Here is a 14,393-nt window from a genome sequence, read left to right as displayed (position 1 = left end):
GTAGTATTAGCACAATATCATGAACTTGCCAAGGACAGCATTATTGGCCGTTTTATGAGAAAAATGAAAAAGCATGTTTCATATTGCACACGAACTGGTTTTATCTGAATCATGACTTACCACTCATATAGAGATTTAGGTCATCTCATTTAACTCCAAAGAAATAGAGAACAGGACAAGTTTATCACATTATCGCATAGACTATGCTTTGTATAGACAGTTTACCATTATGTATTGCATTATTATAGATCACTTTGGATGATGTAAACAACACTGTTTAACGCTGGGCCAGTAGAACTTCCTGTTTCACTACACTACACTACACTAACGTTTGAACAAAATACAAGTAACAGAATATGTATAACCAGAATATATTTTAAGATTTAATATAATAATAAATAAATAAAAACTGAAACCAGATGCGCTTCTGGACCAATGTTTCATCTGATGAAGAGGTCTATATAAAAAATTCAAAATCAATTGTTTTTATATATTGTGTGTATTACCCAAAATGAAAACTGTTAAAGCAGATGCATTTCACTCTCCAGTGCCGTATTTGTTAGCATATCATTATCCAGTTCAAGAATTGTCTATTTTAATACATTAGTCTGTATGGGGTCCTAAATCTTCCAATGAATTCACAAAATCATGCATGTAATGGTAATAAAATTACATCTTTCCAGTATCGAGGGTCTTGTCGGTGATCTTAAATTTTGATCATAAATGTTCAAAATTCCCAAGCACTAGTGACAAAGCATCTCGTGAGATATAATAACAAACTTAGTCTAATGTAGCACAAGCCAATTTACTATTGATTAATGAAGCCATAAATTCTGTGTTTCACTGACTTTACAACATCAGTTCATTCTAATTCATAGAATACCTAAATGAAAAAAAAACTGTGAAATGTCTTCATTTTGTCCATTACCATTACTGTAAAATGTTGAGCAATGCTTTCCAATGTTTTGTTGCATGTTGTTAAAAGACATGATTTTATTCTAGCCTAAACCCTATACTCACAGGACACTGACTTATCCTCAAAACAACACCTTTGGTTTAGTTTTCAACCTGCATTGATCTGTGAAAAATCAACATGCTGGACATGTTTAGCCCTTAGGGAACCTAGATGTCAGACTGTCTGAAATTCTGAGGTTTACTAGTCGAGAGTTGAATATAATTTTCAGGGTGCTTATCAGATCTATGTGGTATTGTTCCCAGAGCTCAGTTGACTGAGAAATGGCAAAAGGCTTAAGAATGTAATATATTTATTATTTACCTTAAGGGTAACAGTCCATGCGGGACTAATCCATGATCAACTGACTTTATAATATTGCGAAAACTCAAAGAAGGGGCAAAGGAATCGTTTATTTCCAGGTGGCAGCTACAGATAACAGGATGAATGGTGAAAGACTTTAGACACGATACTGTCAGTCAACCCAGTCTCACAGCAGTTCGTGGCATAGACACAAAAATTTGACTCTATTCATTCATGTTCATGGACACGAAAATACCCCTGGACACGAATATCTTATGAATATCTTAACTTTAATGTCACTCAGCAAGACTTTATTTCCGTGTCACTCAGCACGACTTTCAATACACAGACTGCGTGTGTATTCACATTTATACTTTTAGCCTGATATCAAAAGAAGTCGTAGATATTTTAGGATGTGGCTAGCCGAGACCTTACTTCACACCAAACCCTAAAATCACAGCCGCAAAGGCTAATTTAGAGAAAATCCAGAGTTTCACGAGTTGGCAAGACAATGATAAATGGCTCCCCTTACCCAGCCCCTAAACCTATTGTCGCAGGGGAAAGGTTAAATCATAACAAAACATACCAATGAGATCGTAGGAAATAGGAATTCACACTAATGAGCCACCTTTGAAAATAGGTATGAATGCCCATCATATTGCGTTTATATTATACGGTGGATTCAGTGGATCTTTCCTGAGACACAAACCACTGTGTATTATATAAACTGTGTTAAAAACAAAGCCATAATTAAAACCAACCTGTAAAAGATGCATGTCATTGTGGAATAGCTTCCTGAAATACTACCCATGACATGATGAGCTAACTTCTGCGACAGCTAAGGATCCCGCTGCAGCTGTTTCAACCGCAGCACTGTTAGCCAATGCGAGCTGTAAGTCCTTCTGCTGCTATCTTAGTCATGTTGTTCTTTTTACCTTTGTATTTTTGTGCTCCACTATTGTACTTTCTTTCTGACGTTTTGCCGCTATGCCGTCTTTCAATAGCAGTAGGGTGGCCATTTCCATAACACCAAAAAGGAGGACACTTTGCGGCATTTAGTGAGGCAAGAATAACTGCATCTGGTGTACTCGTAAATACAATACAATTTTGTCTATCATATCTATGGTATCATGATACAGGGATTCTGAAATAGCCTACTTTATTCATTGCCACACTATTTGATCAACAACATATCTTGATGTAGACCTATGTGTAACAGAGGCAAAAAAGTGTTTGTTCACAGTATTTGTATTTATTTAAGACACTCCTGTATGACTGGTGATGCTTGACTGCATGATAGACTTTACAAAGCTCTGCAGCGGAGATTTTGTCATCCTGAGGTGATGTTGCCTCTCGAAATTAAGACCTAAGGGAAGACGTACCAGCAGCTCGTCGGTTACCTTTATGTTTTTCAGTGCTGGCATGTCGGTCAATGGCGGCTTTCCCTTTTACAACTAACGTCCACTTCACATAGTGTGCAAAATCCATTGAAAGCATCTCTACTGCTTTTTGATATGAATTCGTGCTCTTTTGTCCATTCCGAATTAAATGAAGTCTGACGTTTCGGCATGTTAACGTTATGATGTGACGTAGCCAGTACGTGGACTCCACCTCAATTCGTGGAGGCTTGTTTACGTTTTTAACCAATGATATATCAGATATTTATTTGATACCTCTTTCAGCCAATCATTTGTTTGACCGGAGATCTTACGGCATCAGACGCTGTGCTGCTGCGTCCCAATAAAGGTTTTACAGCGCGTTTTTTAAGGCCGATTCAGCGCAACTCCGAAAAGGAGGACAAATGAGTGTCCGGCTTGAGGCTGCGCCGGACAGGGGGCTTAAAATACGCCATACGTCCGGCCAAAAGCCGGACGTATGGCCACCCTAAATAGCAGTGACGTAAATGAAAATTATGTACATGATTTTACCTGCAGCTGATTGGACAGATGTGACGCAAATGTCACATGTATCCAAACGACTGTGTATTTTTTTTATATTTCTTATGTGCCAATTTTGTTATATTTCTTATGTTCCCGCTGAAGTAAATTTGAAATAAAAACTCTGCCAACAAGAGGCCCCTAAACAGGTGGGGGCCCTAGGCTGCAGTTTAGACAAGCCTGTGCGTAAATCCGTGTGTATTAAAATTCAATCGATTGAAAGTCGTGCTGGGTGACAAGAAAAAAGGGGGAAATTTGTGTCAGTAAACACAAACTAATAGATTACAGTTCGTGACAATGTCACGAATTCCTGTGAGTGTTGCGTAAGTACACAAGTAAGGGGTAATCCATGCTAGCATTAAACGGTTTTAATGCACACTTACCAGCCAATCAGAATCCAGCATTCAGACAGACCTTGGTGTAAAAACAAATTAATAATTGATTTTTTTACTCTACAAATTCCCAATGGGGTATATGCACATTGAGCGATGACGTCCTTTCGCCAAAATCTCTGATAGCTCTGTTACGTCCTGCACCATAGGGAACAAGGCGTTTCGCTTCAGGGGTGCACATTGGTTTCCGATCAACAACGTCAGAAACACTTTGCCGTACGTCTATAACCAAAAAGGAGAAGCTTTACCTAACCGTTTCAAGGCACATCATCAACAAATATAAAAAAAGGCTTACTTTTGCAGTTACTAGAAGCATGTTCACAGAGGGACTTAACAATGCTCACCCGTAGTGCTTTCGGTTCGCCGAAATTTGAAAGTTTTCTTATTAGGCACATAGTTATCACTTGTTGAAGAATCCACTTAGTGCTACGAGAGCAGACGTGATCTAGCTGGCAGCGATTTTAGCAGAAGTACGTCATCGTCCTGTGTGCATATACCCTATTTTGTTTGTGTCATATGTTAAAGGATACTGTAAGGTCACCCAATAATGGTCACCACTGATTTACAATGCATTTACAGTGGGTCAGTATACAGTATGTGTTCAATGGGAATCGAAGCCATAACCTTTTGGCATTACTAATGCAAAGCTCTTATAGTTGAGCTGTTAACAGTGCATAAAGGTTGTATAATGTAAAATTTTAAATCAGATTTTTTTACTGATTTCAGTTTTTTACCCATGTAAATCTAAGCATTCTGATTCATACTGAACTCAACAATACTTGCCGGATCTTTTTCAATCATGCAATGCCCAAGAGAAACATGAGGAAATCTACATTTAAGATTTCCTTATGGGTTTTTTTTGGTATTTTTTAATAAAAACATGAAAATATGTTTTTTGAAAGAGTCAATCATTTGTCTAAATGTGTTTTGCATTGATTTCATGACAGAAATGGGGGGGATGGGGAGCAAGGTCGTACTGGGGGAGACCTCTGTGGATGGAGTCCAGCCTCAGGTAAGAAAAATACTATAATAATTGATTGAGATTGACAGTTTACCAATCTCAAAATAATTATTATATTGTTTTTTGTTGAATTACTGGAAGCTCTCCAAGCTATCCACAGATCCTTTATCACACGCGTTATGTAGTTCATGACCATCTGTGCTTATCATGAAAGCAAAGCACCACACGCACACACAAACTCGAGCTCAGTGTAATTTACTTTTTATTTTGCTGCCATTTCATCACTCCTCTCATGGTGCATTTACACTTACCCGCTGTGGTGCCGCGAGGAAACAACAGCAAAATAATTGAATACTCCACAGTTACACGTAAGTTAAATATAGCTGTTTTCAGTCCATTTAAAGCGTATGTAGTCAATCCGTTATTTGTTTGACTTGAAGCGGTGCTGCGCAGACCGATCGGCGCATGACGTACCGTCTGCTCTCGCGTTACTTTGTTGTGAACCCGAGTGTTGTGATTTTTATTCTGATTTGCAAATACATTTCCCCTTCCCCATCCATTTATTTTACTCAGGAATGTTGAACCGTGGTCTGCCTCTTTCCAGGCAGACAACTTCCCTTAGATATGAATTATTCTGTTTTAAATGCTGATCAAACAGCTATGCTCCTTTTCTATTCAAATGTTGTTCAACAATCTAAGCCATTTTTAAGCTTTGTTTTGCGACACATTTCATGTTGTACATCAGCTGTATTATTAAATGAAACTACGTTTTTTTAATACAAATGTAAATGTGACTCTGGAGTAATGTGAGACACCTAGATCATCCCTATATTTTCATTTTTCAGGAGTCAGAGAAGATGTCTGTGGATTCTTCACACTCCAATAATCTCACCGTTGAGTATTTATTTTTATCCTGCTCTAAATGTTCCTTCTAATCCAAAGGTTAAGATCCACCCACAGGCCAGTTGGTCCAATCACAGGCTTCTATGCGATTCACGTGTTTTATCCACAAGTGGATTGGGTGAAATGATCAAGACCAAATTTAGCACCCGTTAATGGCCTGAAAAGATTTGTTTTAGAGTGTCTGGCAAAAGATGTGTCTGTGGCGTTGTACTGTTAATTGTTTAGAATCAAATAATATTTCAAATATTATCACAGCATTTGAAGTTGGATTCACCCTAGGCTTAGGCCTTTCCCAGATCAGGGAATGCCACTCTAGTGGGAAGCAGGAAACAACAGTCTAGTGAATTGATTTGCAGGGATTGACATAAAGAACCGCTCTGGTCTGATGGATTGTAAAGGGTAAATCTAGGGATTATGATGTCAGATCAGGCGCTGGGGTGGGAAATTGAATTGTAAAAGGGAATCTGGTGGCCAGGATTATGCCACAGTGGAGATAACAGGAGTCAGGTGTTTGTGTTCCCAGTGGTCATGTTGTGGTGACAGTTATCGCATAGGATTTACCGGAACTGCTCTTTATGATATAGATTCACTGTATAAGGCTTCTTGAGTAATGGGATTTCAAGTGCAAATGGAATCTTACTTGCGGTGAGTGACCTGATATATATTTCATTATTTAGTCTTGTTGTTGAGAAGTTTGATCAGCTGCTAGCATCCGGTTTTACATCATAATTTGATCTCCTTGGCTGCACCATGGATCAAATTCGCTTGTTTGGCTTGTTTTATATTGCAATTTTGTAGGTGGTTTTTTAGATGAGGAATGCAAGGCCTCTTGAATTTGTGCAGAATTTTGTTTAATTGCATTGACAAAACGCATCTGCTTTCATTTACAAAGGTGTTGCAGCATCAACACAAGCTAAAACAATGACAACGAGCTTTACATTTCAATAGATTATTTTAACCATAGCCAGCTCGTCCTTTGTAGGACATGTAGACGGTTTCATCTGACGCACATGCGTTTCTTCCGGTCTGTGTCTATTTGGTTATAATATAACAATTCAATTTAATTTATTATTAATTTATATTAAGATACTTTTGTGTATTAAATTAAGTTAAAACTACTCAACAGTTATCGATTATTTGCGGAGGCCTACGAGATTTGGGCCACACAATGTTTATGTTGTTGCTATTGAAACTGTCTACTGTTTAGTGTACGTTTAACTTGATTGCAATTGCACATCACACAAAACATACAGCTAATATGTATTTGTTATCCATTTGTTTGTAACAGCTTAACCCAGCACTTGCCATGGATGGACTGACCAAAACTAGCAAGATGAAGGTGAAGTGGACTCATCTGGGTCTGATCTTTTTCTTGCTGTTGTCTGTCATTATGACTTCTTGCTTCATCTGGCAGTACCAACTGCCCAAACTAGAGCCCGGTATGTAACAAAAAGTAGATTTTTTATACAACGCCCTTTTACTGTCTGTGCAATAATGCTTAACTTGGGTCACTTTGGTATTGCTTAACTGGGGTAACTTAGCAGAACCTCAGAGGTCAGTAGACCCCTGTTTGAAATCCGTAATGTCAATGCATCACATGTTTTATTCACAGTTTTGTAAATAAATACAGTTTTATTTATTAATATTCATTTTTAGATCTAACAATTTCAGAAGAATATAAACAACTGTTACAATACTTACCAGTTGTGGTGTGAGAGGCGCACGTGTGAAAGCTTACACAGGGTATGATCTGTCGATCCTATAAACCACTTTCTGTCTGTTAAGGATTGAATGACTAAGTATGCTTAAGATGTCGGACAACCTTTCAGTTGTCTTTTTTATACGAAAACTTATCTGCAACTGCACACATTTGTTTCCTTAATATGTGTATGATTTATATTTATACTATAAAATAGCATAAGAGAGTTTCATATTCATTATTTAGACTGTTGTTGTTTCTTGGTACATCATTTCACTCTTTGCATATGTTCCATCTTTAGATGGAAATATTGATGAAAATTCAAGATCTGTACGAATGTGCCCTCGCTTTCCTGAGCCCACCACTCTTGAACACCCCATTCCTACTTTAAAAGAGGCACTTGAAAAGGTAAGCATGTGAAAATTGAAAACCAAACTTGCCCTTCTTGCAAGGTTCACGCCTGCTGATATCCAGGTCATGAATTTTAAACATTCCCTTTACACTTCAAATTCCATTAAAGCAAAACCAGCTCATAAATGATGCTCATCACATTGGGAATCTGGTCATTTGGCTATTACTCGTGTGAAACAGCTTCATTCCTTTGAAAGCTGCATTAAAAATTATTTAGTATATTTGGAGGCAGTCATGACAGTGGTATATTGAAAATCTGTTAAAATGTAAACTGTGGTTATTAATGAATATATCAAAGGCAGTTTTACTCCGTTTTCAGGCTACAAAAACATGATTTGACACATAATTACTTTGGAAATAAGTTAAGCTGGGTTATAGTGATAGGTCACCCAAAAATGAGAAATGTGACCCTTTTGAATTTCAAAGATGTATGAATGTCTTTCTTCCGCCGAACACAAAAGAGACATTTTGAAGAATTTTGTTAACTGGCACTCATTCACTTGAATTGGTTTCGTGTCCATACAATACAGTAGAAGTCAATGCTGTTCTGTTACCATCTTTCTTTAAAATATCTTCTTTTGTGTTCTACGGAGTCATACAGGTGCAGTCATAAAACAGTGTGAGTAAATGATGACAGAATATTTGGGTGAACTATCCCTTTAAGAAAAAAAACATACATTTTGTAATACCAAAAACTTAAAAGCTTTAATGGTTTAGATTTTGTGTGATTTATAATACTAATATCATTGTAATCTTTTAGGTTGACGCTCTGTTGCGCAACAGCATCGACCCTATCAGCCTGCCCGCATTGTCAGCCATTGTAATTTATAATGACACAGTACTGTGGACTGGAAACTTCGGCAAGAGAAATGGGAGTGATCCAAACTCTCCACCACCAAATGAGTACACCATCTACAGGCAGGGTTAACCCATTTATTCATGTTGCTTTAAAAACATCAATTGAGACCCATATACCATCAAAAGTGTTTAAGACTCATTCACAAGTCAAAAATGCATTTGTAAATATAATTTGTGATTCTTCCATACCATTTGTTGTGAGTGTGAAATTTGTGTATTTGGTTTCAATGACTTCACGTAGATGCTACGCAGAGGTATACACCCCTTCACATTTGACATCTGTCACATACGAAGAACATCACCATAATAGCAAGATCATAATTGCCAAGTTACTGTCTGTGTGTAATTTCTAGCATGTCGTTGATTTGGTGTGATGCTGACATCTCCTAAGCTTCATTGAAGAAGCACACAGCTCCACATTTATCCATTTAATCAGTTCAAGTCCACTTCTAATTGGAGCTCTCATTTCTGGCACTGGCATATAAACTGACATTTCAGAAAGAACAAAAGCAGTCTTATTTTCTCCATTCTATGCCTTTGACTAAATGGCTTTTAAAAATGCAATTTACTCATTTTGACAAGATTATTGCATTGTTTAACTTTAAGTTTGTTGTGATATTGGTCTGTCTCATCTCAATTGCAGCTGTTTTCTTTTATTAACAGACAGGCATCAGTTTTCTTTTTGCATATATCTAAACTCTATGGTAAGGAATCCAAACTGTATACACTGGATTCTGTATGCCTGAAATATGCCTGAAAAAAGGAATAATTCCCCCCAAAATTAATTTCTCTCACATTCACCCGTATGGCATCCCAGATGTTTACAGTATGCCTTCTTTTATGTATACGTATTGCGTATGTATATGACTAATATTAATATTTTTTCCATGCATAGGTTGAATCTCCAAATTTTTTTATTAGTTTCTAAACTACTCTCAAACAAATTAGTTATCTCAGTATCAATAAAATTGGATTTAGAAGGTTATTTGCAAAGAGTATTTCTCTTTCATCCTTTGCTTTCACATTTAAATTTGCCCTTTTATTTAGAGGTTAGATGTATTTTCCTTTCTGGTTTATAAAAAGCCCCAGGGACTCAAGGTCTGCGTTTACAGTAGCTGTGGTCAAAGACTATAACTAAAGGTAAAAGGGTTTGCAGTTTGTGTTGTCTTGAATACAGATGATGGTTTTATTGGTCATAGGCACTAGTCTCTCTTTCTAGCGAGTATTGTTGTGAGCAGTTTTCTCTTGCTCTTTTTTGGGATAAAGTTGTCGCTGTTTCAAGGGTCTTGAAGGCTCCAACTATTAGACTGGAATACATTTATAAATATTGTGTAATCCACCTTTGATGCAGTAGGTGTTTTGACCTCTGTGTTCATATATAGATTAAAATAAAATGGGTTTTATGATAGAACACTCTTAAAGAACTTTCCCTCAAGTATGTCAATCAAAGTCTTTTAAACAAGCTCACTATGATTTAGTTTATTTAGCAAAATACTGAACATTTTCAGGCACATTTCAATTCGGCAAATGTTATTTTTTTAGACCTAATCATTTTTTATCAACTGTGTTTGTTGCAGAATTGCGAGTCTGTCCAAGTTGTTTCCCACTCTGATGCTATATCGGTTATGGGAGGATGGTAAGGTGGGCTCTCTAGATGACCCGCTCGAAAAGTATGTGGACAGCTTTACCATAAAGAACCCCATGGGCAAAAGCAAAGACTCCGAACTTAAATATGTCACTGATGGCCTAATCTTTCTGGACAGCGGTGAGGTTCAAATTCGATCGTCCTCCGTAACACTAAGAAGAATGGCCAGCCAGCTTTCTGGTACGTTTCAGCCTCTGCATTTTTCATATCCTTTGATTTTCATTCTTTCTTTAGTAGATGGTTCCAAATCTTAACAAGCGAGCAATGCTGTGGTTGTGCACAACTACCGAGCATTAAAATAATAGTTTTGTTCTCAGGTGTGTGCAATATTCCGACATGCAGGTCATCATGAGTGTTTCTTTGAACATTCTGAATAGCCTCATTTAATGGCAAACAAAAGCTCAGAGTAAAAAAAGGTCTTTGAAATGTATTTAATATCTGTGATTACCGTGATTATCTCTTTCTCACCGTGTCAGCTGGTTGAGATGAATTAAGATTTAGACCTGATTATGTCCTTTTATGTAGTATAAAGGCGAAATTTATGGGACTGGATGAGGTTCTTAGCTTTCGATACCATGTGTTCATATAAAATAATCAATTCAATATTTATTTATCACATACACAGTTATATGCATGATACAAGTGTAGGTCTGGTTAATTAGACAGTGAAAGTAATAGAAAAGTAGGTATTAAAGGTCCAGTGTATGAAATACATATATATATATTAGCTATTATAAACAATTATAATATATTTACATTCAAAATTTTGAATAATAGAATACAAATTGGAATCTAAATAGAATATATAGGCTATGTATAGAATGCAAATGTGTAGCATATAAAAACATTATTAATAGGCATATGAATAAAAGAAAAATCTACAATCGAATATAAGTGGAATGGAATGTAAACAGCATACAAACAGTTATCTTTAATCCACCGGTGGGTCTGCAGGAGGTTGCAGAGTATAAGTGGGTAACTCTGCCCTTATTTAAAGTCTGCGTTAAATTGTAACGCACATAATAAAGATCACAGTTTATCCTGCAGGTTTACCTCGAAGGCTTCGTGCAACTAACTTGTTATGGAAAGGAAAGACCCAAACTGCTGTCAGCCTCCTGCAAGATGATGTGCTTGTTGCAGATCCAGGAACTAAGTATGTTTTCTCTGCATTCATTTAGCTGAAATGTGTACCAATATTTGTTTCTGCCAGCAACTATAAATGAACATAATTTGTGTTCATGTGTACTGCAATCGTTTTGGATAATGTCTTCAGGACCATGATGATGATGGTAACTTTCTGCCTTTGTAATTTGAAAGAAGCAGTAACTAACTTTTCTTGTCTTAATATAATCTTAGATGTCACTACAGCAATCTGGCCTTCTCTTTGCTGGCCCACGTACTGGCTGAAAAAGTAGTAGGTGTAAACTACCAGCGATGGATCGCTGACAACATTCTGGGCAGGCTGGGAATGGAAGACACTGGTTTTGACATCAACCCTGGTATGCAGAGTCAAATGGCCGTGGGGGTCTACTCCAGTGGTCAGACGGCACCTCTGTATGACCTGGGTTGGTACCGTCCATCGGGCCAAATGTATTCCACGGCTGCCGACATGGCTAAATTAGCCATGGTGTTGCTTGGAGCCTATCACCGAAAGCTGCTGGAACCCGACACTCTCAAAATCATGCTAACTCCTCTTTTCCGCTGCGATAAAGACTACTTTGCCAACCGGACTGGAACTCCATGGGAGGTAAACGAACAGCTGGGATATGAAGTGCTCCGCAAAGATGGAGACTTAGATGGATACTCTGCAACTTTCTCTTTGGTCCCTCGTCTCAAGCTAGGCTTGGTGGTGCTAATGGCGGGCACAAGGCCACAGAACCAAGACGTTGTGTCGAAAGCTTACTCGTATATAATTCCAGCCATGGAGAGAGCTTTCAGGGAAGCCAGGCGGGTTTTGAATCCACCACCCAACCCAGCACCATACGTGGGCTTTTACACTTACGGCAATATTACTTTTTATGAAATTAAAGCAGGGCCAGATGGCGTCTTGATCATGCAGCAGTTTGGACCCCAAATAGAAGATCTCATCCACGAGCGTTATCGGACCATAAAATTGAATTTCCTTGTGGACCGGGTTTTCAGAGTGGTGTTTGAGAAAGAATACCCCTGTCTGTTACGCGTAAACACAGCCTCGGTGTCGCTTGAAGCTCAGGATGGGCAGCTTTTTAATTTCTACGTCTTTGACAAGAAGGGGCTTTCTCCAGGATTTGATGCTCCTGGGCTTAACACGTATAATGTGGTTCGAATAACCCGCAGACCCACATTCTCCTAAAGAAAGACTTTAGAAAAACTGTGATTTAAAAACCTAGGGGTTTATATATATATATATATATATATATATAGATATATATAGATAGATATAGATAGATAGATATACTGTATATATATTGGCTAGATTGGATTAAATGACAACGTCACCTTTTGGTTCTATTTTACCTCTCTATGCTGGTTCTCTGTGTGATGAAATGTTGTTTTGTACATAGATAAGTCCTTGTATATATACATGACCCCTATTGTCAGGTTCTCAAATATACTTACTGCATATGCAATTGTATATAAGAATGTTTTTGTACAGTTTGTTTCACACGTTATTGTACTTACAATGTTCAAGCATAGTGAAGGGTCCATGTGTCTTTTAAACTATTATTTGTGTTGTTTAACTTTGTGTTATTTTAGCCAGTCATGGTCACCTGTTTTATTATTCGTGCCATTACAATTGGATATTCTGACCTCCAAATGTCATTTATGCAAAATGAGCCTTGTAGATCCTATTGTATGCCGGTAAATTAGTTGATTGTTAAATGAGCGCCCTAAAATGAATAATTGTTGATCATCAAAACTAATAAACTGAGTTTATAGATTGCATAACACATTTGGGGGTTCAATTAGGTTGTATTGTTTTATTATATTATCAAATTAATTGTCATTATCTTGTCATTTCAATCCTGTATGACTGACATTCATCTGCCGAACATGAAAAAAGATATGTGGAATAATGTTGCTCACCAACCAGACGATGGTACCCATTCAATTCTAATGTATGGACACAAACTGATGCACTGATGATTGAAGTCGTACCGCCGTTGTTAATTTACCAACATTTTTCTAAATACCGTTTGTGTTCAGTAGAAGACAGTATTTTCCTTTTTGGGTGAACCATCCATTTAATACATTGCATTTTTCAGTATTTCACATCTAAGAATTAAATAAAATAATTAAAAGACAGCTTTCCATTCAGCTCTTTGTCACAGCAAGGTGAACTGGTAGATTAAACTGCCAACAGGCAAGATCACCATGATGGAAGAATTGTAAATATAACAAACACCAGAACAAAGACCAGGCCATGAGTACAGAAACATTTAAAAAAAAATTACGTTTAATTTGATATCAAAACCACATTTCTCTGTTGCTAACATTACATTTATGCATTTGACAAAAGCTTTTATCCAAAGCTTTACACAGTGCATTCAATCTGTATGAGCATCGCTTGGTAAACGAAGCTATGACATTGGCGTTGCTATATGCTCTACAAGTGGTGCTACAGAAAGGACTGATTGCAATACACAATTACAAGTAATATTACAATCTAATTCTCATGACATAAAATCTGATGAAGCACTTTTGGCACAATGTTAAAAATAACAATGGAACACCGCATCCTTGTACCCTAAAGTCCCTTATTGTTCATTTAAATACACAATTTACCAGAATAGTCTGTAAAGATGAATGTTCCATGCAGCTTTTATTATCTTGTTTTCACTGTGTAGTTTTGTCGATGACGCCCTAGCATAAAGTGCTCCATCGCTCTTCTAGTGCTTGTGGAAAATGGAACCAGAAAATATGTTTGCATGCTTGACTGTAAATGTCCCTGTGACACATACAACTGTTTTTAAACATAACAGATGTTGTTCATTCGAAACGGTTATTGTTCGATCCATAATAAGCGTTATAGGAAATTCAATATTTATTTTTTTATGTGTAGGAGAGACATGCCATCCGCGTGATGGATAGATAGACATAGAGACAGCGAGGGATGTTTTAATGATCTGCATAAATAGATCATCTAAATGCACAATGCCCAAACTGAATGGAAAAAGGCAGAGTTATGGGCTTTATACAATATGAAACCATCTGAATGACTGAAAATGTGCTTCATTTGCATTTAATGATCTTCAATTATATCTTTAATTAGATGTAAAGCGGCAATTATGTCATACTGTAACGACCTTCAATACGAATGCTCATAGAACCTGATGATCATATGTAAATAGC

General features: G+C 37.2%; 1 protein-coding gene across 1 annotated transcript; it reads left to right on the top strand.

The window, feature by feature from the left end:
- Positions 1-4,533: 4,533 nt before the first annotated feature.
- Positions 4,534-12,393, top strand: lactbl1b (lactamase, beta-like 1b; the record flags this gene model as incomplete). Its single annotated transcript, XM_079483150.1, has 7 exons — positions 4,534-4,596; positions 6,737-6,887; positions 7,449-7,555; positions 8,319-8,476; positions 9,994-10,241; positions 11,109-11,214; positions 11,418-12,393. 7 exons carry the CDS (start codon positions 4,534-4,536, stop codon positions 12,391-12,393), a joined length of 1,809 nt encoding a protein of 602 aa, XP_079339276.1.
- Positions 12,394-14,393: the final 2,000 nt, after the last annotated feature.

The sequence above is a fragment of the Barbatula barbatula genome (genome assembly GCF_947034865.1).
Source record: "Barbatula barbatula genome assembly, chromosome: 20".
Classification (NCBI taxonomy): domain Eukaryota; kingdom Metazoa; phylum Chordata; class Actinopteri; order Cypriniformes; family Nemacheilidae; genus Barbatula; species Barbatula barbatula.
The sequence above is the reverse complement of the archived record's forward strand: the minus strand, read 5'-3'. Positions and strand labels throughout refer to the sequence as shown.